This window comes from Pogona vitticeps, chromosome 2 (genome assembly GCF_051106095.1).
Source record: "Pogona vitticeps strain Pit_001003342236 chromosome 2, PviZW2.1, whole genome shotgun sequence".
Lineage (NCBI taxonomy): Eukaryota > Metazoa > Chordata > Lepidosauria > Squamata > Agamidae > Pogona > Pogona vitticeps.
The window spans coordinates 87,848,450-87,870,841 of record NC_135784.1 but is presented as its reverse complement, the minus strand read 5'-3'; the positions used below and the strand labels follow the sequence as shown (position 1 = coordinate 87,870,841).

Here is a 22,392-nt window from a genome sequence, read left to right as displayed (position 1 = left end):
ATGGCTCCTCAATAGCTCTGCACTAAGGAAGGATAGGCTGTATTTCAAACAAAGTGTGGATGGTGACAGTAACACAAACAAGTGGACACTGAAGAGACGGTCCCACAGTAGTTGACTGCATTTTAAATTTTGGAGCAAATAGTTGGTACTATTTTCATTGGCCTGCAGCACAGAGAAAGGATTAAAATCACCATTTTAATTGTTCCCATCTAGAACATTTTTTTTAAAAAAAACAAGAGTGCATGCAATTGGATTGTACAGCATGTTGCATACTTCTTTGGGATAGCTGTGGCAGGAATGCTGCAGAGAAAACAAGGATAGTGACAAAATATCAGAAGGAAGAAAAATTCTATTGTCTTAGAAATATACTTTAATAGTATTAATTCCAAAACCTAATATTTAACAGACCTTGGATGTTATAGACCTATTTCCTTGATAAACCAAGATGAATGTTTTATGGCAATATTAGCAAATAGAATGAATAATTTTATGCTCAGTATATTAAAGTGGATCAAACTGGTTTTATAGTAGGAAGACAGACGGTAGATTTGACTAGATGGGTTTTAAATGCAATAAATGTTATAGGTAAACAAAAATAAAAAGCTGGTACAATAGCCTTGGATATTTTTAAAGCCTTTGATTATGTGGAACGGCCAATAAAGATGTTGGTAGAGATATAAGGATTTGGAAAATGATTTAAAGGTATAGTTTGGGTGTGAGAGCTGGATAGTGAAGAAAGCAGACAGGAAAAAAATTGATTTGTCTGAAATCTGGCACCAGAGGAGAGCTCTGCAGGTACCCTGGACTACCAGAAAGATGATCAAGTGAGTGCTAAATTAAAGCAAGCCTGAAAAATGTCTGGAGGCAAACTTGACAAAACTGAGTTTGTCCTACTTTGAGCACATCATGAGAAGACAGGATTCTCTGGAAAGAACAAGCAGTATTTGAACACATTGGATTCTCTCTCTTCCAGCTACTGAATCCTGATCCAGTTAAGAATAAGGCTGTTTTTACCTTAATATAATAGATGTTTAAACTCAATGGCCTGTATCCCATTCAGTATTTACCGTACATGGAGCTGCAGCTCCACCTGGCAAATCTCCTGCAGGAATTTAATGAGGTACCAGTCACTGGCAGCTCATTAGTTTGGTGCAGAACTTGCAGTGGAGTTCTGGGTTCATCAATATTGAATAGGATAATTGGCTATATTCCTTAAAGAAAATGGTCTGTGTATCACCAAAAACAGTTGAATGGCAGATAACAAATAAAGATCACAAAAAAGACATATAACTCATTTAAACAGAAGAAAAGTTTGGCTAAATTCCTTTAGCTGTACAGCAGAAGTGCAGGGATTCACAGAGCAGAATACCTTCATATTCTACAGAGTAGTCTACCCCTTTTCTCATCAACTTGCACATTCAGTCTCAGTAACTCAGTCTGAGACATTAGTAGTAGAAAGAATAACATGTTAATTAGAATTGAACAGATCAAACAGCAAACTGACGAGCATGATTGCTTTCAGCAACAAACTTCATCAGACTCAAGAGATGGAATGAAACAATGAGCAGAGAGGTAGGGCTCTCTTTGAATTTAAAAGCAGAGAAGGAATGATTGGTTAGTGCTGGATTGATTGATAGTCACCAAGCTCAGAAAGCTCCTTCCCAGCCAAACAGACTAAAGGCAAAATGCAAGTTTCAAAAACTCCAACACAAGTTTTGCTATGGCTAGATTAAGTATTTGGCCCAAGTCAACTCTCTTGCTAACCAGCTGTGTTTCAAAACTACTGAAAAAAATTCAGAGACTATAGACTATATGCTACTTTGCCATCTTGTTAATCAGGAGATATCCTGCTTTGTTTCATTGTTTGAGATGGAAACCTTCAGATCTTGATGGAGACAGTAAAAATGTTTGCACATCTATCTCTAGGGGCAAAACTGTTGAAAGTGAAGCTGCCCTACTTTGGGCACATCATAAGAAGGCCAGATTCTCTTGAAAAGATAGTACTGGTGGATGGCAACAGGAAAAGAGGAAGATCAAATATGAGATAGATTGACTCCCTGAAGAAACCACAGGCTTGAATTCGCAGGAGCTGGGTTGGACTGTTGAGGAGATTATTTTGGAGATCATTCATTCATGGAGTTGCTATAAGATGACGTATAACAACAACTTCAGTCTTGAGCATTATGTGCTGTGACAGACTGTTGGTGCAGGGACATCTGCTGCTCCATATCAGACAGAGACTTGTTCTCCCGCCCCCTGCATGGAGTGGCCAGCCGAGCCAGGAGACGGCGGAGCTACTTCTGTGATTGGCGAAAAAAGTGGGAGGCTGGCGGCCCATTGGTGTGTGAGTGGATGCGCTGGTTCCAAGGGCCAGACTGGCATTAGAGATGGGAATATTTGTACAGTATTCATTTACGAGTGCGAATATCCCTATCTCTATTCACAATCTATGAAATACCCAGAGGGGGAAAAAAGTAGCCTAAGGGAAGTGCTGACACTCATTCCTGTTCCCATACCCAGAAAGCATTGTTTGAGCAGGGAGGGGGTTTGTTGTGACCTGAAATAGTCATGTAGGAAAGGAAACTGGGGGTTTTCTTGGCAAGAAGTCACTAGACTTCCTACAACAGCTTTTCTAGCATCATATGCTATGGGGAAATGGTAAAAGAATTGGCTTTATGTGTTTGTTTCTTTTTTCCCCCCAGGCCACTTTTCTTCCAGTGAGTAAAGTCAGTGTTGTTAGAGGTGCAAGGGTCTCTTTCTTTAGATGAAATCCTGTGTTTTAGAACATACAGCTCCAACTTTAGTTCTCAGACATATTTCATCCCCTCCCCCAACCACAGCTGACAATGGCTCTCCCTTCTTGGGGTTTTCATTTTATTTATAAACCATGCTTGGAATGAATGGACCTTCAAATAGAGGGGTATCCTCTGGAAAGTAGGGCATTTGAGGTCACCTTGAGGAGAGTTGGTCCTGTGGTACAGAATTGCTAATCCACTTGGACAGGCTACAGTGCTTGCATATGGTGGTGTGGAATGAAAATAGTAAAGGGTGGATGAAGGATAAATTTGAGCTGCTCTCTGAATGGTGATAATTATGGGTCTTAGGCTGCCTATATATACAGTACAGTATTTTGATGAATGGATTGGCAAGGTGCCTTCAGTGGACTCTCACCCAGACTTCCTACACTTCTGTCCTTGCAGCCTACAGCCAGCCTGCCCATGAGTCAGACTGAAGTGATCATCTCGGGCAATGGCATGCTGGGGCAGTGACAGAGAGAATTACCACCACTCTTTTCCCTCTGTCTCAGCCAGCTGCTGTCACCAGCCTCTTTCTTTTCCCCTTTCTACTGCTGCCCTGCCCAGGTTATACCCTGGCTGAAGTATAACCTTTCACCCCACAACTCTCAGTGGGAGGAAGAAAGAACGAGGTGGTGGTGGTGATGATGCCTTTCTCTTCACCACCAACTGCCTGCATGTCCCACTTGCTCCTGAGCTGGGTCTGGAAATAATACCTTCTAACCTGGTTCCTTCGGGTTGATGTATTATGGAAAGAGGTGGCCCCAACAGTTCTCTACACAATTCTAAATGCAGCATATATCTTTAAATTTGAAATTTATTCCTTTTAATAGCTTTTTTTAAAAAACTTTCTTAACTCCTTCTCCTTCCCATGCCTGTGCCTAGGGGAGTGGCAACGAAATAAAAGGGAGGCTTGATTCTGCCTGGGACAATGATGAGTAAAATAAGCCTCTGCAGGCAAATGGAGGGGTTTTCATGGCCATTTATGACATGAAGGTGGTCCCACCACCCTCACAGGTGCCTTTGGTGGGGACACAGGAGAGGACCTTCTCTGTTGCTTCTCCCAGACTCTGGAACTCCCTCCTACTGGCATTATCTTTACTTCTGCAACCAGGCAAAGACCTTTCTCTTCAAGCAAGCTTTCTTTCAGTGACTGGCTACCTGAGTTTGATTTTTAGATGGATTGACTGTGTTTTTAATACTGCTTGTGTTTACCATTTGCCACTTACAATTTAAAGTGGTATTTGTTTCTTTCTTTTAAATATTAGTACATGTTTTATCTTTAGCTTTAATATTACATTTTAGTTGATATAAGCTGCCTTTTTATACTCGTTAGTTTTAGCTTTAAATATTGTCTTTCAATGATGTAAGCTGACTTGGGTTCTTTTTAAGGAGAAACATGGGGTAAAATATTTTAAATAAATAAAAATATATCCTCAGGTAACAAATTTCAGGAAGTGATGACCTGTTCAAGGTTGCTAGCGATTTTCTGTTTTCAGTGAGAGCAAACTCTCCTGGCGGCTGCCAACTGGCAGGGTGACTCCCTCATTCTGCCTTTCTGCCTAGAGTTAGAGAATTAGATCATAAGTTCAAAGACTTTCTCCGGCCAATCCTAAGTGGCAATTAGGTAACTAGTGTCCTGTCTGAATTCTCTCAACATTCTGTGTAAGCTTGGTAGTTAATAAAGGAAGTTCTCAGGGCATTGCCATGGGACTCTGCTGGCGGACATTCATTTTCTCTCTAAAGCTAATTGCTTTCCTAATTGCCTGTGATCACCCACTTTCTTTGTTCTGTGATCACCTACATTTGGCGCCCAACGTGGGACAATCAAACAGGCATGAAAAACAAGTCATTAAGCAGAGGATTCAAACAGACTTTTGAAAGGGAAATCAATATTGCGTGAGGTGTAGGCAATCAACACAGCTCACCAGGCCTGGCACAGGTTTCAAAACGTGTCTCCATCCTTAATAGGATCCCGGTGAGTATTCAGTGAATAAACAAACATGATGGGAAATGCCCTTTCACCACTTCAAAACAGACATAAACAGGAATTAATTTATCTCTTGCGCAGAGAGGGTCATCATGATGTCTCTGATCAAGTGGAGGATTTATTGAGAGAAATACATCAGTTTCCTGCTGAGTCCATACCTATCACAAAGGCTATGAAACATGCCATACATCAAATTAATGCAGCATTGTGAAGCACCATGGTACACGGCATTCCTTCTGTTGGTCCCTTGCTGCTGGTTGTTCTAAACATTCTCCAGCTGCCTGCTGGGTTGTTGTGCAGCCCCCAATTTGTCAAGGCCAATGCTACAGCAGAACGGCTTTATTTACCTAACACTGCTCCTCGAAATGTTTATTTTACTCTTAAGTGCAATTGCAGACCTTGTAATCAAGGGATGCCATTATGCCAAACAACTCACACGTTGGGATATCCTGTGTTGTTCCTTACTGATTTCCAAGGCTGTTTCTGATAATTTACTCTCTTCGTCATTACCTTATCACGTTGCTTTTTCAGACTGTGTTGCTGATATGTGTTTCAATCCTCCTCTGTCTTTAAAAAACCTTCTAGCTGCTAAATCAGAACCTTTTTTGCAGCTCACATTCGATCTCATACTGGATTCCAAGATGCTATCTCAGAAGGAAATCATTGTGCAGACTCTGCTCTTCATTCTTTGTGTTCCCTTTTTTCTAATCCCATTGACAGCCATTCCTTTTTTCACCAAAATGCTAAACAACTCTATAAATTTTCTATTCCTTTTTCTCAAGCTCGAGACATCATTTCCTCCTGTTCCATGTCTCCCATTTCTTTTCCTTTTGATACTGTTAACCCATGAGGAACAGATGCCAAATCAGCTTTGGCAAATGGATGTCACTCATGTTCCTTCCCTTTCTCCTCTTTCTTATGTCCATTTACAGGCTACTGTGGAGAGAACACATTGCTCTTTTTTCTCCTTGCAAAACAAACAAAAAACAGAGGGATCAAGCTGCAGGATGTTCCAGATGTGGTGTCAATCACATTGTTCACACTAAATCATTTAACTGTCTCTGCAGGTCAGCACAAGCTGTCGCCAGTAGAGAAACACTTTTGTAAAGAAATCCCTATGGAACAGCCACTGGTGACTTATAAGCAACCTCCTGACCCTCAGTGGGAGGGTCCAGCCCCTTTACTAACATGGGGTTGCAGCTATGCTACTGTGCTTACTCCCACAGGTCCTTTGAGGATCCCAGCTTGGTGTGTGAAGCCTTATCATGGAAAGAATGAGTTGGCGTCACAACCTGCAGGACCCCATTCTGGAATTAAATCCAGTGATGATAACCCTAACCCAGATGACTGTGTGTTGTCGAAAGTGCCCAACCAGACCTAAAAGCACTCATCCCAAAGTTACCTGGTGGATGTTAAAGACACTGAGTGCTGATGAAAAAAGAACTCAAAATCAGCAGCACATCCCAGAGACTTTTGAAACTTTTTAAGCAGCTATTGTCTCTCAGCTGAATGCTAACTCTCTGATGCTGTTGTGCTGTATTCTCATTCTTGGAACTGTTCTAATAGGTTTCGCGGAGGCTTGAGAGGATTTTCATGCCCATCTGCAATTTAACTTATGGGAAAGGCTGGTGGAAATTGTGAATGTCTCTCACTTCTGCCCGCAGGAGGCATATGCTATGCATGGACTACTGGGAACTTGCTTAATTTCTGCCTGTAAAGAACCCTGGGACATTACTAATGACAATTCATTAGGTCTATGGTTTAATGCCACTGTCGTTAAATACCCCAATTCTCATGATGGGGGTGAATAACAAGAATGCTACCCATTGATGCTTTTTTTCTTTACACCCCTTTTGTAGCAACTAATGAAAACACTTCATGTGCCAGAGTAGTCAACTGTGCCTCTGACACATGCATTTCTACAACCAAAGCCACATGGAATTTTACACATGCTGTCAACATTTCTTATAATTGGGCACATATCATCTTACCTTCAGGGTGGTTTTTTACATGTGGTCAACATACTTTTAGCTACATTCCAGCCAATCTGTCAGAAACACAATGCTGCCTTAGTAGATTAGCAATCAACTTAATGCAACCTTTTGCTTTGAGAACTCCTCGACTCGGCTGAGATGGGAAAGCTATCTCTTGATAGTACTTGTAATGGTAAAGTTACTTTGTTATCCAAAGCAAACTATGTTTCACTGGCTGTGTCATTTGTTGGCGTTTTTGGCCTTGCTGTTCATAATTCTTGCACTCTTGCCAACATTGTGTGCACCTTAGCTAAAGCCATTAACCTCACTTCCACTGCTATTGTCCTGCTGAATCAGGAACGACAACTACGTGATGCTATTTTAGACAACCGAGCAGCATTGGATTATCTCATGTTGCGTAATCATATTGGTTGTGAGTCTTTTAATAATCTCTGTTGCTTTAATTTATCTGATAATAGTCATGCAGTGAACAATCAGCTTCCTCAGCTGAGACACCTCGCCAATAACATACAAGTCATACTTCCTTCCTGGTTGGACAGTTTATGGTCACGGCTGCCCCACTTTGGATGGCTTCACACTTTATTAATGTATGCAATTATGCTTTTCATACTCCTTGTAATTTGCTGTTGTTTTATTCAATGTATACCAACCTTCTTTTCCATAATAACTACCTGTTGCAAAGCTTCGCCTTCTCGCCTTCACCATAACGATTTATATGTAGTTCACAAATACAGTGGTGCCTCGTTTAACGAGCGCCCCGTTTAACGATGGATCCGTATAGCGATGGCTTTTTTGCCATCGCTTTTCGGATCACATTACGATTTTGCCTATGGGGAAAAATCGCTTTGCGATTTTTCCCCATAGGCACCATTTTCCCACAGCTGAGCGGCAGGAGCCTTGGAAGGACCACTCCCGCTGCTCAGCTGGGGGAAAATGCAGGCAGTAGCCTCGGAAGGACCCTTCCGAAGGGTCCTTCCGAGGCCACCCCCAGGATTCGCCTGCGGATGCCTGAAAGGCATCCAGATCCTCCCACCCTGCCCCCGCGGCCGGGATCCCTACCCTCGCCAGGGAGGGACTGATCCAAGCGGCGGCGGCAGGATGGGAGGGGTCCGGATACCTTTCAGGCATCCAGGGCTTGGATCTGCCCCCGGCCGGCTTCCCCATCCATGGACAGACTCTCTGGAGTCCGTCCATGGATGGGGTAGCCGGCCGCGACGCGGATCACGGCCGCCCTCCTCCCAACCCCTCACCCCCTTCTCCGACACAGCTGCTGGACTTTGGAAGCCGCTTCCAAGCCCAGCGTCAGCGGCGGAGATGAGGGTGAGGGGTGTGTCGAGAAGGGCCAGGCTCGGGTATTCCCCGAGCCTTGCCCTCCTGTCAACCCCTCACTCCCTTCTCCACCACTGATGCTGGGTCTCGGAAGGGGCTTCTGAAACCCAGCGGCGGCGGCGGAGATGAGGGTGAGGGGTGTGTCAAGAAGGGAAAGGCTCGGGTATTCCCCGAGCCTTGCCCTCCTGTCAACCCCTCACTCCCTTCTCCACCACCGATGCTGGGTCTCGGAAGGGGCTTCTGAAACCCGGCGGCGGCGGCGGAGATGAGGGTGAGGAGTGTGTCGAGAAGGGAAAGGCTCGGGTATTCCCCGAGCCTTGCCCTCCTCTCAACCCCTCACCCCCTTCTCCACCAGCGATGCTGGGTTTCGGAAGGGGCTTCTGAAACCCAGCGGCGGCGGCAGAGATGAGGGTGAGGGGTGGATCGTCCAGAGCCGGGAGGAGGGGGAAGGCTCCGCCACCGGCGCTCGGACGTGCTGGCCGGCATTTTCCCAGCCAGCGCTTCCGAGAGGCCTCGGGGGGAACTGCCGCTCGGACGTGCTGGCCCCGCTGCCGGCAGCCACCCCGCGCCACCTACCCCAGCCGTTCTCGGACGCCTGGAAGTCCGAGAACGGCTGGGGTGGGCGGCTTCAAGCGGTGGCAGCGGCTGCAGGGTGGGGGGGTGTCCCGAAGCCTTCCAGACACCCCAGACACCCTGCAGCCGCTGCCGCTTGAGCCCGCCACCCAGCTGGGGGGAAAGGCCGGCCGGCTCTTGGGAAGGAGGGTGGAGGAGGTCCCCACAGTCCTCCCCAAGAGCCCACCGCCCAGCTGATCGGCGGTTCCAAAATGGCTGCCCGTTTGGTGCCTCGCTTACCGAGGCAGCGAAAATGGCAGCCCTATGGAAGATCTTCGCTGAACGGTGAGTTTTTGCCCCCTAGGAACGAATTAAACAGGGTTTAATTTGTTCCTATGGGGTTTTTTATTCCGTTCAGCGATGTTTTCGTATAGCGACGTTAATCCTGGAACGGATTAACGTCGCTATGCGGGGCACCACTGTATATGAAAGAATATATGCATTTGCTTAAAAGAAAAGAAAAAGGGGGATGTGGGAAAACCCTGTTCAAGGTCACTAGTTGTTTTCTGTTTTCTGTGAGAGCAAACTCTCCTGGCGGGGAGCAGTGGCTGCCAATGGGTGGGGTGACTCCCTCATTCTCCCTTTCTGCCTAGAGTCAGAGAATTAGATAATAAGTTCAAAGGCTTTCTCCGGCCAATCCTAAGTGGCGATTAGATAGCTAGTGTCCTATCTGAATTCTTTCAACATTCTGTGTAAGCTTGCCAGTTAATAAAGTTTTCAGGGTGTTGCCCTGGGGCTCTGCTGATGGACATCTGAATGACAACTTCTTCATTTTCTCTCTAAAGCTAATTGCTTTCCTAATTGCCTGTGATTACCCACTTTCTTTGTTCTGTGATCATCTATAATGGAATAAGTCCTTTGTTGGTGACTGTGTAACCAATTAGCATTGTCTTAACAAATTAGGCAGCAGACACGGTCTACCATAATATTTTCAAGTCCTGTGGTTGAAGCCCTAACACTAGATAGAACCTCAAAACCGTGTCTAGCATAGCAGAGGAACAACAACAATAACAACAGTAAATTAATTTATGTGAAACATGGTGCAACATTAAAAATCCAGACAAAGCACTGCTTTAAGCTAATTTTTTAATGCTGGATTGCATCTCCTGGTGCAATATCTGTTTTCTGGAAACAAGACAAAGAAGACCTGTGTTTACTCCTCCCTGCATTTTCCCCCATGCTTGCGGAATAAAGTGCCTCTGCTCTTCCTACAAAAAAAGAGAAGCCCATTATTAAAATTAAGTAGCCGGAGTTGTGAAACAAAGTTACCCTAAGGTGCACTCATAATTGATGAGATATATTAATTAATTGATTTATTTTAAATATATTTAACCCACCTCTCTCCTTAAAAAGGACTGAAGGAAGCTTACGACAATTAAAAGACAGTATCTGAGATGAGTAACAAACAGTATGCAATGCTAAAAGATTCAGTGAATACAGTACCAAAAAACATAAGCAATAGCAAAGTGCATTTAGTGCAGTTTAGGTACAACCATCCACTGAATTTTTTTTCCTCAGGCAATCAGTCTTTAAAGGAAAGCTTGTCTGAAGAGAAAGGTCTTTGCCTGCTTGTGGATGGACAGCAAAGATGGAGCCAGTCTGGCCTCCGATTGGAGGGAGTTCCCGAGTCTGGGAGCAGCAACAGAGAAAGCTCTCTCCAATGTCCCCACCAAAGGTACCTGTGAAGGTTGTGGCACTGAAAGAAGGTCTCTCCAGATGATCTTAACACATGAGTAGGTTCATTAAGGGAAATGCGATCCTTGAGATAGCTTGGATGCGAGCTGCTTAGGGCTTTATAGGTTATAACGTAAAACCATCACTCTGTGTTCTGTCAGAAATACATTGACAGCCAGTGGAGCTGCTATAAAAAATAGGGGTTATGTGATCCTTGTGTCCAGCTCCAGTTAGCAATCTGGCTGCTGCATTTTGGACCTGTTGAAGTTTCCTGACCCTTGCCATAGGCAGCCCCAGGTAGAGAGCTACACTGAGTCCTTTCCTCTAGCAGAACTGTTTCCTTTGGTGGAAGAAATGGACACCGCTAATGAGAACTGTTAAAGTCTACCTGAGCACAAACCAATATAAGAAATACAGCAAGATGTCTGGGAGAGAGAAAAAGGTCTGAGAATCCATGCAGATTTTATTTTATTTTATTTACAAAGGTTGATAAAAAGAACATCATCTGGATGTAGGGAACTTAAAGGGGTATAAATACACTGACTGGAAAAACCCTTTGTAAACAAGGAAACAACTTCAGAACATAATCTGGCTGACAGTAGGGTTCTGAGATCACATTTTAATTTTTCTCCATTGATTAAACTCCATTAATCTATTGGCTATATATTATATTCAAATTCTGGATAATGACTGAATTAGTTAGCTGTTTCTCATCCTTGCACAAACATACCAAAGTACTAACAGGTACTGTGTTTCCCCTTAAATAAGACAAGGTCTTATATTAATTTTTGCTCCAAAAATGCAGTAGGGCTTATTTTCAGGGGATGTTTTATTTTTTTCATGGACAACAATCTACATTTTATTCAAATATTTTAATTAATTATTGTGACGGCTGCGATGACGTCACCTGCCTATCAATGGTATGCTGGAGCTCTTCTGCCTATAGCGGGGCAGGAGGTGGGACTCCAGGAGGTGGAGCTGTGTATATAAGGGGGGTGAGTGAATGATGTGAGTCAGTTTTTGAGAGTTAAGAGTTATGTAGAGTTAGAGTTGAGAGTTATGAAGAGTTAAGGTCTGAGTGATAGTGTGTATGAGGGGATACTTTATTATTACTGATTGCCTTTTTATTTTAGTTGATAAAGTGATTTACCATTCCTTCTGTTGTTATCAATAAAATACAAGTTTTTATTTTTAAAATCATACATTTGTCTGAAGAGTCTTATGAAGGAGTGGTTGGTGGCAGCATAAAGAAAGTGTGAAAGAGAGAGTGTCCTGACCATTGTGACGTGAAAGAGGAACGTCACAAATATTTAATTAGTTATTTAGTTATTTAGTTATTTAGTTATTTATTTATTTATTTATTTATTTATTTATTTATTTATTTATTTATTTATTTTTTTATTTATTTGATACCCCGCCTATCTGGTCATTGCGACCACTCTAGGTGGCTTCCAGACAATATAAAGAAAGTATATATATATATACCGAAATAAGAAAAGTAAAACAATATAAAACCATAAACAATAAACAATAAAATACAGTTATGTCATCTTCCAGTTGCTACACAATGGCGGAGGGTGGGGTTTCATTTAATGAGGGCTTATTTTGGGGGTAGGGCTTATATTACAAGCATCCTGAAAAATCATACTAGGTCTTATTTTCAGGTTAGGTCTTATTTTCGGGGAAACAGGGTAGATGAGGAAATCCCTAGCAATTTCTTCAAGTCACCTTTCAATTCACATCAATCCAATTCATATTATTCAGTTATTACTTCAGTTAATTAGAATATGTTGACCACCTCTATACTTACAAGGCTGAGCTGCAGAAAGTGCATTCGTTACCATATGTTTTGTTATCAGAACCGCATTGAGGGTTATAGTTCATTGTACACATTCCTGGGTGTGAAGAAAATCGTCGGCAGAAATCCTACAAAGAGTCATGGAATTCTGAATCAGTCCTCCTGTTAAACAAGACTTAGCCCACAATCACAAAATAAGCAGTGCAGTGACGACTATGAGCAGCAGATTGCCACATAGGTTTATTCGTTCCATGGCGGCACTGTTAGTTACCTTTATAGTCATTGCTTTTCAAGGGGTTGCCAAGCTGCTTTACTCTGTATTACTTTCTTTAGGTTTAGTTCTTTCCTCTACAACAGTGGTTCCCAACCTTGGGTCCCCAGATGTTCTTGGACTGCAACTCCCAGAAATCCTGGCCAGAACATCTAGTGGTGAAGACTTTGGGGAGTTTTAGTCCAAAACATCTGGAGGCCCAAGGTTAAGAACCACTGCTCTACAACATATGTTTCACATTGGGTAAGAGTATTCCATAGGCAGACGTATGCCATACTTAGTGTCAGCATGCACAAAAACAGTTACGTACTTTGAAATAAAAAGTTACTTTTGAATTAGTCTCACTTCTTTAGGCAATGAAATTTGTTTTCACTTAGTTCTACACTTTTTCCATTTTTTTCCCACCTGGTTCATTGAATGAATGCTGAATAAATGAAATATTTTTGGTGGCTATTAAGGATTACAATACTTATTTGAGGGCAACAGATTCCTCAGTTGATTTATATTGCTTTCTCCTTTTTTGGTCAGGAACCTCCTAGCTGAGAAAACATTTCCTTCCCTTATAAGAACTACTCTCGCAAGATTCTGTTTCTGACCTTGTCACATTAAAATTAAATTTGTATTTCTAATATACGCATGGAAGAAATCTGGAATAATACGAAACATTGCAGGACTGTGGTTATTGCATCTAATTCAACAGACAGACACAGAGACACACATTTTAGGCCTTAAATACCTGAGGTAAATGGCCATTTTTGTCCCTCGATTAAAGGAACAGGTAAATAAGATGTTTTGGAAGTGTCAGAATGAAAATGACTATGTGAAGATCAGTTAATTACACTTCTCTGTCCACAAGCCAGTGATTCTTCCTCCCGAGTGTCTAAGCTGTATTGATAAACCTGGCCTGTAGGAGCCAAAACAAATTCAGTGACTCTGCAAAACAATCTGCTTGCATCCATAGGAATGTCATAGGATTTGCCACCTCTTGGCATGAGGGAAGAACAAGCTTTTTTGAGCAGAAAACAAAGACAACTGGTTTGTAAACAAAGGAGAGGAGGAGATGATCAGGTGCTACACTAAGGGAATCTCACACATAGGTCTGTGAATTTCTAGATTTGAAAGCTCACTTTTCAATTACATTATATTTATTAAAGCAAATCCATATGGCAGCATGAACCTGAACCCTCAATTGCTTGACAGCAGACATTACATTTTCCACATTAATTATCCCAAGGGTGAATTTTGATTTTAGGTCTAAAGTGTTTTCAACATGCTCAACACCTAGTGTGGTCTACTTAATAGTCTGTGACTGTTTAAAACTATACGTGGGCAGTACCACTAGGCCAGCAAAAAAACTGAATACAAGAGCATAATAATCACACATAATAAATAAACAAGTGAAGCACTATTCGTTAGTCACTTTACAGAAACAGATGTCAAGGCAAACAGCTTTAAAATGTAAGTGAAATAGAAAAATGAAGAAGCAAGTACTAGAGCTGGAAATGGTATGGATTTTTAGGTTAAAATCACTTATGCCTAATGGCCTAGATGCTAATGTGGAGTTTACATGGTTTTCATGAATTATGGGGGCTTGTCTGTATTTCCTATTAGTTGACAACTATTACTTTAAGAGTCACTATGAAAGAAGTTTAACAGCTGCATGGTTATGCCTTGAAAACATTTAAAGATACTGTAGGTGCAAACTGATTAAGAGAGAGGTTTTTTCTCCCTGGGAAGTTCACTTGTACTGACGTTTGTGAGTATATAGTAATAATAACAACAATGATTTGAATTAAGTATTTTATTGAAGGTGTGTGGAATGCAAATTTCTATTTTCTATACTTCAGATTATTTGTGGGTAATACTGAGTCCTAGCACTTTGATGAAGAAAACTGAAATCAAGCTTCTTAGTTAGCAGCAATGGACCAAAGCAACACTAGATTCTGAAGAAAAATTGAGAGAATTTTTAAAAAAAAGCTCTCAAGGAAACTTCAAACCTAACAAGACATGGACTATATGAATTAGGCACCTCTATGAATGTGTTTAGCATTTCTCATGAACTATTTTCTAGACTTCCCAGTGGATATGTATGTATCGATATAGGAATTATACACATCATAAACATACTAGCCTTGAGAAATATTCCTGGCTTCTCTGTGTCTGTATATATCTCAATTAATGTGGTTTGAATATTATAAACTTTAATACTCTATACATGACTCATTTTTATAACATGCATGAGAATTGAAGCCCAGCACAGAGCAGGAAAAAGTTCTCATTTCTGATGTGCAGTGGTAAGTGAGGGAAAGATCCTATCTCAGACAAATAGTGGATGGGAGATGAAACCTGTTGACTGGGAAGAAAGGATCAGGGTCTGGGAAAGAGGGTGGTGGGCTTGACAGGGAAACTTAACCACCTGAATCTAGCCAGAGATTCTCAATGCCTGATATCTATTGATTTTGCTCTCTGCACATATTCTTGCATCTCCAGTCCTTATGGATATACAGTAAAGTCCCCATGCCTGCACGGGACTCCCATCTCATTCCCTAAAACACAAAATGATTTCGGCATAAAAACTGTAAACACCCCCAGAGTAGCCTGGTAGCCAGACAGGCAGTATAATGGTCAAATAAAATAAATGAATAAATTGCAATAAAAATTTGCCATTTGAATTTGGAGAGCTTAACTGCGAACCATTTATTTGTTCGCTGACTTACCGAAATACATTGGTTGTCATGTTTCTTAGCAATATTTACTCCGGATTCCCTGAATGAGGGAAAGAAATGAAAGATAAACTTGCCATTACTTTAAAAGGCTTTATGTAGGTGCCTAGAGGTATAAGTGCCTATCTACACTGAGCATTTGTTAAATTTTCATTCCTCCCTTGATACAGGCTCTACATCCATGTGATGCTAGGCTGAAACTAGTTTTGAAAGAGTCAAAGAGGGACCAAAACACCCAAAACTTTGCTTAAGTTTGCTCCAGCATGCAGTCTGCTCTTGTGGACACCAGTACCATGTTGATGTGAATATGTTGTAGATGTGTGTCATATTTTTTTTTGAGTTGCCCTTATGGGTGCCTTTCTCCCAGTCTGTTTCCATCCCTTCATGCCTCATTGCTGTTCCTGTTTCTTGTGATAACAGCTCCTGCCCGTGTTCTGCTTTTAAAATGTTTTCTTTAATGTTGCAATATTTGCACCACAACACACAAGTTAAAAAAAGGAAAAATAGTAAACCTTAACATTGCAGAAAGCATTGCAGGAAAAAGGTGAAGATTTGAGAAGGATAAGCAGGGCGGGAAGGCAAGAAGGACTGAAGTAATTGGGGAGAGAGCAGAAGACATGTGAGCTGCTCCTGTGTTCTGCTTTTTTATCCCCCCCCCCCGAATATTATCACTTTAAACATAAAAATAAGAACCTTAAAATTAAAATGAACAGCAGAGAAGCCATGAGGAGTTGCGAATGGTGGGTCAGTGCAAGAAGAAGGGAAAGGGAGTGAGTGAGCGAGAGTAAAGTAGGTGTGAAGAGGGTGGAGAAGACTGGTAAAAGGGGAAGGCAATTTGTGTTGGGTGTGAGACCTCAGGCAGCAATTCTAGATGTGTGTAGACAGTGGGTGCTGGGATGCACTGCGTCATTCCAGTAGTTCCAGCAACAAAACCTTCCACATGTGTGGATTCCAATACTGGCATGATCTATTCAAATCTTTAGTAAAACCCCACCAAAACAATCACAGAATGAACATGAACAATGCTACTGTGTAGAGAACCTCTTGGATTCAAGAGCTGGTTACTTAGCTTTATGCATCATTTGTCCGTTCTACATAGCAAAATGGACTTCAGCCAGGGCAATGTGGGGGCCTGCCTTTGCACAGCACTGAAGCTCATTACCTTATGACAAGCCTACAAAGATTTGCTATTCACAAGACAAGTAATCAGTGAAAATGGATCTGAGCCTAAAACCGGATTTCTCCCATATACTGGGTCTATATGACATTGTGAGCATCTTGGGAGAATAGCAGGGTGGAGATGGGGCAGCACATATGAACGTAACACAGTCCTTTCCCAAAGAATTATAGTGATCAGTTCCCCTCGAAAACATTTGGTAGCTGCATTACTTACACTCTCTTCCTACAAAATTCGCATTCGTTGGTATATGTTTTGTCATCTGTTCCACACAGTGGTTTGTACATTCTATTACAGGGCCTAATTCTGCCTTTCGCAACCATAAAAGAATTGCAATCGATCTGGAAAAAAAATTGCATAGGATTTTAGATGAATATTAGTAGAAAATAATTTGACTGGAATATTCAAATGATTTTCAATGAAGGAAAAATTGCAGGATTCCTGATACCTTGATCTTATTTTTACCATGTTATTTATCTTTTGCTATTGTACAATACGCCGGTCACTGTATTTACTGATTTTTGTGGGTCTTTTAGATCTGTGGTATTCCTTCAGACCATCATCTCCATACAAAAGAAAAGAAAAGCTTGCAAGTTTTTTTCATGACTGTACCACAAGAAAACAAAAATTGTATTTCCATGGCAAGAAGTGCGTCCACATGGGACTGAAAATGCCTAATGTGGCCTACGTTCTAACAAGTTACAGCCCCACTATATGTAGGAACAGAACAATTATGTTCTGAATGTAAAGGATGGGGAGCCATGTCAGCAGTAAAAGGGCAACCCACAAAGTGGATGAAGCTACTGTTGGCTTGCATCATTCCTCCAATTGTATATTCACAGAGAGAGAGAGAGAGAGAACACGTGCCCTTCCTCCTTCCCAGACCAGCTTCCTTGATTGACCTATACTGATCCTCTTGGAGGGGATATTTCCTCTGACAAAGAGAGCCAAAGAAGCCCTATCATTCAGCCCTTCACAGATTGTGGGAAGGCTATTACTCGGAGAACAGCCTCCAATACACAGCATGTCCACTGGCCTTGCTAGCGAGGGCTTCAGAGAGATGTAGTCCAAGGGAATAACTTTTCCACATTCTACCATGGGAAAAGATAATCAGGATTATCACTTCCTCATTGGTCTCTTCCTCTTTCAATGCTCTGACAGGGGAAAAAAAAGAGGTTTTTTTTTTAAGTAGTAATGTGAAGGCTATTTCAGCAGGGAAATGTTCACCATCGGGTAGCCTCAGCCTCAGGAGGGGGGGAAGGAGTAAGACGGAACAGTGGTTGTGGGACATCTCCAAATGCAGACAGTCCAGTCAATGTTAATGACCTCACTTTTCCCCTCTGTCATTACTACTCTAAAACGATGGTCCAGAAGCTTCCCTACTTGCACAGATGGTGGGAGAAAACTGTCCAGTGCCAGGTTGTTCTCTCAAGCATAGTGTGCTCCAAAGTCCCAGCCCCCAGTCCTCTGCCGATGCCCACGTGGCAACTACTGACAATCTGCCAGTGTACACCTACCCCTTCATGGTCATCATGGCCGATAGGTAAAGAAGCCTGGTTTTCAAGCAGGTGTTTCCAGAACAACACGTTTATTATTTCTGAAGAGTCTTTCAGCTGTGAACTGTGTTCCGTACTGTGTATGAAAGGTCATTCTAATAGAGTTTGCTCAAGATAAGGTGGCTAGCCTATGTAATCCTGACTGCCATACAATGGCTTCAAGAGAAAATGGACTGGGACACAGTTTGAAGGGAGCCAAACAATATTTCAGAAAATGCCTGTAAGGTTTTCTTAAAGCATTTCCTTAAACTAATAGAAATAACTCATTAAAATTTAGACAAGTTTTGCCTGTATGGTTCTGAAAGATTAGTCCTGTAAGAAGGCAAAAGATGATTGCTAATAACCTGATTTTATGTTTTATGCCCTGATTTTGTTCACTGCACCTAAAGCAAGTCCTATAATCAGTTGGACTCTGCCAATGCTGGTGGCAGCAGCAGTTGGCATTGCTGAGTCCTCACTCCATTCATCTCTTTGATATCATAAAATCCACTCTGTATCCCCTAAGCTAGCCTGCTGTGCTTAGTGGCAATGCAGGACACTGCATCACTCCCAGTGCTGGTGTAAGAGCAATGTACCACGGAGTTTGCTTCCAGAATCTTACCCTCGCTTCTTGAGCTACCCCCTTCCCAGTTTTGCCCAAACCATCTTATGAACCTTATGCCAGTGAGAGACAGACATCTTTGACAATATCCTATACAACCATTCATATTCTTTAATTCCCATCCTTGAAAGACCTGAGCATTGAGGTCTTCCTGAAACCAGTGCTTTCCCTTATTTCTCATGCTTTCAAAAGGCAGTTTGGGGACAATCTGAGTGAATCATCTCAACATTTCATGGGAGTGCTTCCTGTTGCAGTCATATAGCCGTCAGAACTTCCTTTATGGATTCTCCCATGCACCTTTGTGAATTACAGAGAATTCTTGTGAGTTACAAAAGTGCACAACATGCTTTTTAAAGGGCACAAATAAATGGTTCAGGAGTGGTGTGAAGGTAAGAGGGCTGATGGATTGTTATGGCTCCCAGTCCCATAATTCAGGATGATGGGGCTTCTCTAAGTTGTGAGACTGCCTTTCCCTCTGAAAGTCCAATGCATAGTCATGAGCCGCAATACAAGAGCTTTGTTCTATATGAAATTCTTGGGTGGCTCTACATAACCAAGCATGGCATGTTATAGATGAACTGAGGGTGCAAAAGCCATTTTTCATATTCAGCCACAAGGATCAGCCTAGCCACAGTTAGGATGGTACTGGATTTCACTGGGCAGGTGGTTTTATAGACTTGTGAATAGCTATTTTTGCCCATGACACATTTTCTTCCAGGGAGATGATGAAGTCCACTATGGAATTTTCTATTTGACCTGCTAGGGGGCTAAAGAATTGGAGTCATGCAGAATCCTGTCTGTCTGTGGCTAACCTATAGTAGCTACCCTGTGTCTAGCAGTGGATACCACAAATGAAGATGTCTCGAGTTTGGTTTTCTGTTTTCCTTAACAACTTATTTTCCTTGTTTTTCCACTAGGCATTACAAAAAAAATGAGCACAATCCAAGCGGAAGCTGTTTTATACACACCAGACTGAAATGGCAATGATCACACCCTTCCACAGCTGTAAGTCATTTCAACTACACCAAGGTAATGCTTGAGGGATTGTGTCAGATTTTTGTCGTCATTAAGTAATATGTTTGGTAACTATAAGACACATTCTTCTCTCGTCTACTGAAGACGGATGATTTGTACACTATTCTTATGGCACCGCAAGCTACCGATAGCTACAAGAGCATCCCAGTTTGACTCACCTCGCCTGCATCTCGACTGATGACACCTGGGAAAAGACCAAAAGATGCATTTGTGTTATGTCTTTGAATGCTCTTGAATTCTGAGAGTTAAGTCTGGTTGGAGATTGCTAGCTGGTGACCTTTGTAAAATAGGGTCAAATGAATTTCTGAACTAAAATATGCCCTTTTAAAAGAAAGAAAATTAATCAAGCCTTATGAGACTTCTGATACGTTACAGTGTGAGATGCCTGTATAATTGCCACCTTAATGTTAATTAAGGTATTAATATTTCTGATTGTGCATCATATATATATAAAGTAAGTTAGGACTTTGCAGGAGAAGGGACACTTCTCCCTTGTGGACTCCATCTTAAATAAAAAGAGCAAGAACCACTTCCCCCCACCTTTCCAGAATATTCAGAGTCACTGCATGACAACCATCATCCTGGGAATACTTTTGTGCAAGAGAAACTCACCTGAGAAGCACCAAAGTGCTAGAACAAAGACAACAAATGTCCCCATGGTCATGGAAGGAATGATGGTTTAACCGTCTTCTGGTATTCTGAGAGGAGCTGATCTCAGAAGCAAGATTTCAGGTGTACATGCAGCATAAGCAGATTTATATACACACGTGTTTACATTAGATATCCTAATTATACAATGCTTGGCAGACCACATGAAGTTGCGTAACAAATGATTGATTCCCTGCCATAAGGAAATATACTGTAAATTGAAATAAATGTATAGTATATTTAATATCCGTGGTGCGGAAATGCCACTGGAGAAGGATATTTGACCCACAGTTGAACCCTGATAATACTGAATAACCACTGACTTGTCTCTAATATTCCCTTCTTATGCAAGATGTTGGAACAGATTGTGGCTTCTCAACTCCGGAAGTTCCTGGATGAGATGGGGTGTTTCATGGTTCACTTTGGGATACTTCAAGGAAACATGCCTGCCCATAATGAAATGAAACACTGAACTATTATTGGCACTGGTGATTCGTACATGGGCTATAACTTGGACATCCCAAATCAATCTTGACAAGACTTGTGAGGAGGACAGTCAGCACAAGGGTCAGTCCAAGTATGATAAAGATTGCCAGCTGCTAAAGACCACTTTCTTGAGGGGACCTGCTTTGAGGGACCATAAAGCCGTCCCAAAGCCAAACTTCACCAAAAATTGACATGGGGGTGGGGAGGAGAGTCCCCTGAAGAGTTTCTGGGAGTTTGGCAACTCTAACTCAAAAAGGAGGCAATTCTACCACTCCTGAAATTCCCAAATCACACAAACCACAAAGCAGTTCATTTTTTGGGAAAGTTTGTGAAAGTTCATGGTTTGTAGTTTGTGACTAGTAACAAACCACAAACCACTATTTTCCCAGTTCGTGTACATCTCTGTTCCTGGCACAATTTTTGCATTGTCCATCCATATGATTCTCATCCCAAGGGGAACCAAATGTGTAAGGTTTTGGAAACTGAGGACCAAAATTCTTCCTCAAGAAGAGCCATTGACTCTAGAGATATTAAACAGAGGAGGGGACTTTTTTTAAATAAATATATACATATAAACATTCAAAGACTTATTGAATTTGTTGTATGTATGTATGTATGTATGTATGTATGTATGTATGTATGTATGTATGTATGTATGTATGTATTTATTTATTTATTTATTTATTTATTTATTTATTTATTTATTTATTTATTTAACTTATATGCCACCCACACTACCCAAGGATCTCTGGGCTGCTTACATTTGAAATAGAATAAAAAGGCAAAACAATTATAATGCAATTAAAAAATATACTCCAAAAATTGCCATCAGGACCCACAGCTAATATTATTTCAATTATAAGCCTTCTGGAACAGGAAGATTTTGACCTGGCGCTGAAATGTCATCAGCGTTGGCATCAGACGAATCTCAGTCGGGAGGGCATTCCATAGTCTGGGGGCAGCTGCTGAAAAGGCCCTTTCTCTACAAGCCATCCCTCTTATCTCCTTGAGGGAGGGCTCTTTCAAAAGGGGAAGGAGGCAGTTCTTCAGGTATCCAGGGCCCAAGCTGTTTAGGGCTTTATATGTCAAAACAAGCACTTTGAATTGGGCCCAGGCAGCAACTGGTAGCCAATGTAATTTAAACAGAATCGGCGTGATATGTTCCCTTGCGGCCCTACCATTCATCAGGTGCGCCTCGATTCTGGACCAGTTGCAGTCGCCGGACCTTCTTCAAAGGCAGCTCCACGTAGAGCACATTGCAGTAATGTATACGAGATCTTACCAGTGCGTGTGTAACTGTAACGAGACTCCGCTCATCCAGATAGGGCCGTAGCTGGTATGATTTCCACAGCTGAAGGAAGGTACCTCTGACCACGGAGTCCACCTGGGTTTCCAGTGTTAGACTGGGGTCCAGAAGCACCCCCAGTCTGCAGACCCTGTCCCTTAGGGGGAGTGTAACCCCATTCAGGGCAGGGAAATGGCCCTCCAGCCTGTCCGGTGAAGCATCCACTAACAGCACTTCTGTTTTGTCTGGATTGAGTTTCAATTTATTAACTCTCATCCAGTCCATTATCAGGTCCAGACACGAGTTCAACACAGAAACTGCCTCACCTGGATTGGTGGAAAATGAGGGGTAGAGCTGAGTATTGTCAGCATATTGCTGACTTCTCAGCCCAAACCTCCTGATAACCTCTCCCAGCGGT

The 22,392-nt window shown here is 42.0% G+C and overlaps 1 protein-coding gene across 1 annotated transcript; it reads right to left on the bottom strand.

Moving 5' to 3' along the window:
• Positions 1–9,789: 9,789 nt before the first annotated feature.
• On the bottom strand, positions 9,790–21,400 carry LOC110077930 (double-headed protease inhibitor, submandibular gland). Its single transcript, XM_078385588.1, has 6 exons — positions 20,168–21,400; positions 19,714–19,739; positions 16,580–16,704; positions 15,181–15,229; positions 12,205–12,320; positions 9,790–9,928 (listed from the first exon to the last, which is right to left on the bottom strand). The coding sequence occupies exons 1-6, from the start codon at positions 20,217–20,219 to the stop codon at positions 9,874–9,876; spliced, it is 423 nt and encodes a 140-aa protein (XP_078241714.1). The 5' UTR covers positions 20,220–21,400; the 3' UTR covers positions 9,790–9,873.
• Between the last annotated feature and the right edge of the window lie 992 nt (positions 21,401–22,392).